Below are 1,667 nucleotides of genomic sequence, written 5' to 3'. Positions count from 1 at the left end.
GCATTGATTTGTTCACCGAGAGTGGACCTTAATTCTCTCTCAAAGAAATCCAAAAGATAGAGAGTCGCCTTGTCTGAAACCTCGTTTCGTTTCAAAAGTCTTGGATAGGTCCATCTATTGTGTTGGAGCTGGCGATATTGCTCTTTTTAAGTCAAGTCATGTTAAATTCAAGTGACCAAATCTAAAAAATTTTAAGCAGAATATTTCGCCCACCGTCGCCGTGAAAGGTACGACTTGCAAATTTCCTGAACAACTTTTACTCTGAGTCGAATGCAATACACTTTTATACATTCTTTTAATGCACAATTTTATTTAGAATTTGGATTTTATAGTTGCAAAACATACTAACGTAGTTGGTAATTAAACCAAATTTTGAAATTCCATTTGTTAAATTTTTATATCTTTTGTTTTTAGGGAAAAAATGACGTTCTTCACACGTAAAGGTTTTCCAGTGCCCGAGTTACCAGATCGTGCCGATTACGTGCTGACCGATGGCGATCTCATCGAAGAGGAAGATGAGGACGAAGAGGAAGACGATGAAGAGGACAAGGCACGCGAAACAGCGATCGCAATCAATACAGCGCTCGTAGCTAGCAACAATAGAAATAAGAATCTCAATGAGAATCATGCAGGTGGAGCGATCAGTCGAAGAGAACTGAATGCAGCGAAAACCACAGCAGCTGCAGCTGCAGCCGCGGCTGCCAACGCCAGCGCCAGCGCCGCATCGACAGCAACAGCAACAGCCACAAATATATCATTAGCGCCAAGCACAAGCGCTGCCGTAGCAGCTAAAGCGCCAGCGCCGAACAACAGCAGTCCCAGCAGTGACGATCAAAAAGATCAACGTTTTGAATATGTGGTCGATCGGAATTATGGCGTTGAAGTGTGAAGCTTTTAGAACATAAACTGTTTTTTTTTCTAAATAAATACATAGCTGTAAATATAAATATTTATATAATTTTAATAGCCGCCAACGGGATAGCGGAAAACTCAAGAAACAAAACAATTGTGCCTTACTCGTAGTTTTATAGGAAAAAAATATGTAGATGAAATGACGACAAGCGAAAATTATATTCACTGAATATTTTTATAAATCAATTAAGAAATATTTAGTAATGAAGTAGTGTTGGTGTACAAAATTTTATTATTTGTCTTATGCAAAACATAGATATTACTCAATAAGAAAGAAGACGAAATTTGGCATTAATATTGGCGAAGTACGACGTGCGCGCTTCTGGATTTGTGCATCTTTAATTTTTTTTTTTTGTAAATGAATTTGGACCTGAGACTAAGATCGGCTCTAATGCGATTTAATTGTATTAAAGCTGGAATAATTTTTATAGAAAACAAAACAAAAAATACACACAGGCATACATAGTAGAGCTATTTAGAAGATGTAGCAACCGATTATTCATATAATTTTTTTTTTTTTAATATTAGTTAAGCTAATATTTAATTGTAAAACTTCCAAGCGCATATTTTCTCGCATGCGATTTTTTTCTTACAGCGATTTTTAAATGTAAAATGCTTATTTATTTAATTTTTATACATTAATACAAATATATTTTTAATATATTGGAAGGCTTGCGTTTTTGTTGAGCTCGATTTATACTGCTTTATTGTCATTTAAAACTGAATGATGGCAATACACATGATGATGATGATTA

At 35.3% G+C, this 1,667-nt stretch overlaps 1 protein-coding gene across 1 annotated transcript in view; it reads left to right on the top strand.

Annotated features, from left to right (window-relative positions):
• kibra (WW and C2 domain containing protein kibra) overlaps positions 1 to 1,096 on the top strand; it is a gene marked incomplete at its 5' end in the record, with an annotated part of 7,301 nt that extends 6,205 nt beyond the window's left edge. The window contains one exon of the mRNA XM_017633200.1: positions 415 to 1,096. Coding sequence (XP_017488689.1) covers positions 415 to 889 — 475 coding nt within the window. The remainder of the gene's footprint in view (positions 1 to 414) is intronic.
• Between the last annotated feature and the right edge of the window lie 571 nt (positions 1,097 to 1,667).

The sequence above is a fragment of the Rhagoletis zephyria genome, unplaced genomic scaffold (assembly GCF_001687245.7).
Source record: "Rhagoletis zephyria isolate East Lansing unplaced genomic scaffold, Rhagoletis_zephyria_1.1 Rzeph_scaffold_11233, whole genome shotgun sequence".
Lineage (NCBI taxonomy): Eukaryota > Metazoa > Arthropoda > Insecta > Diptera > Tephritidae > Rhagoletis > Rhagoletis zephyria.
This window is presented reverse-complemented; position numbering and strand designations above follow the sequence as displayed.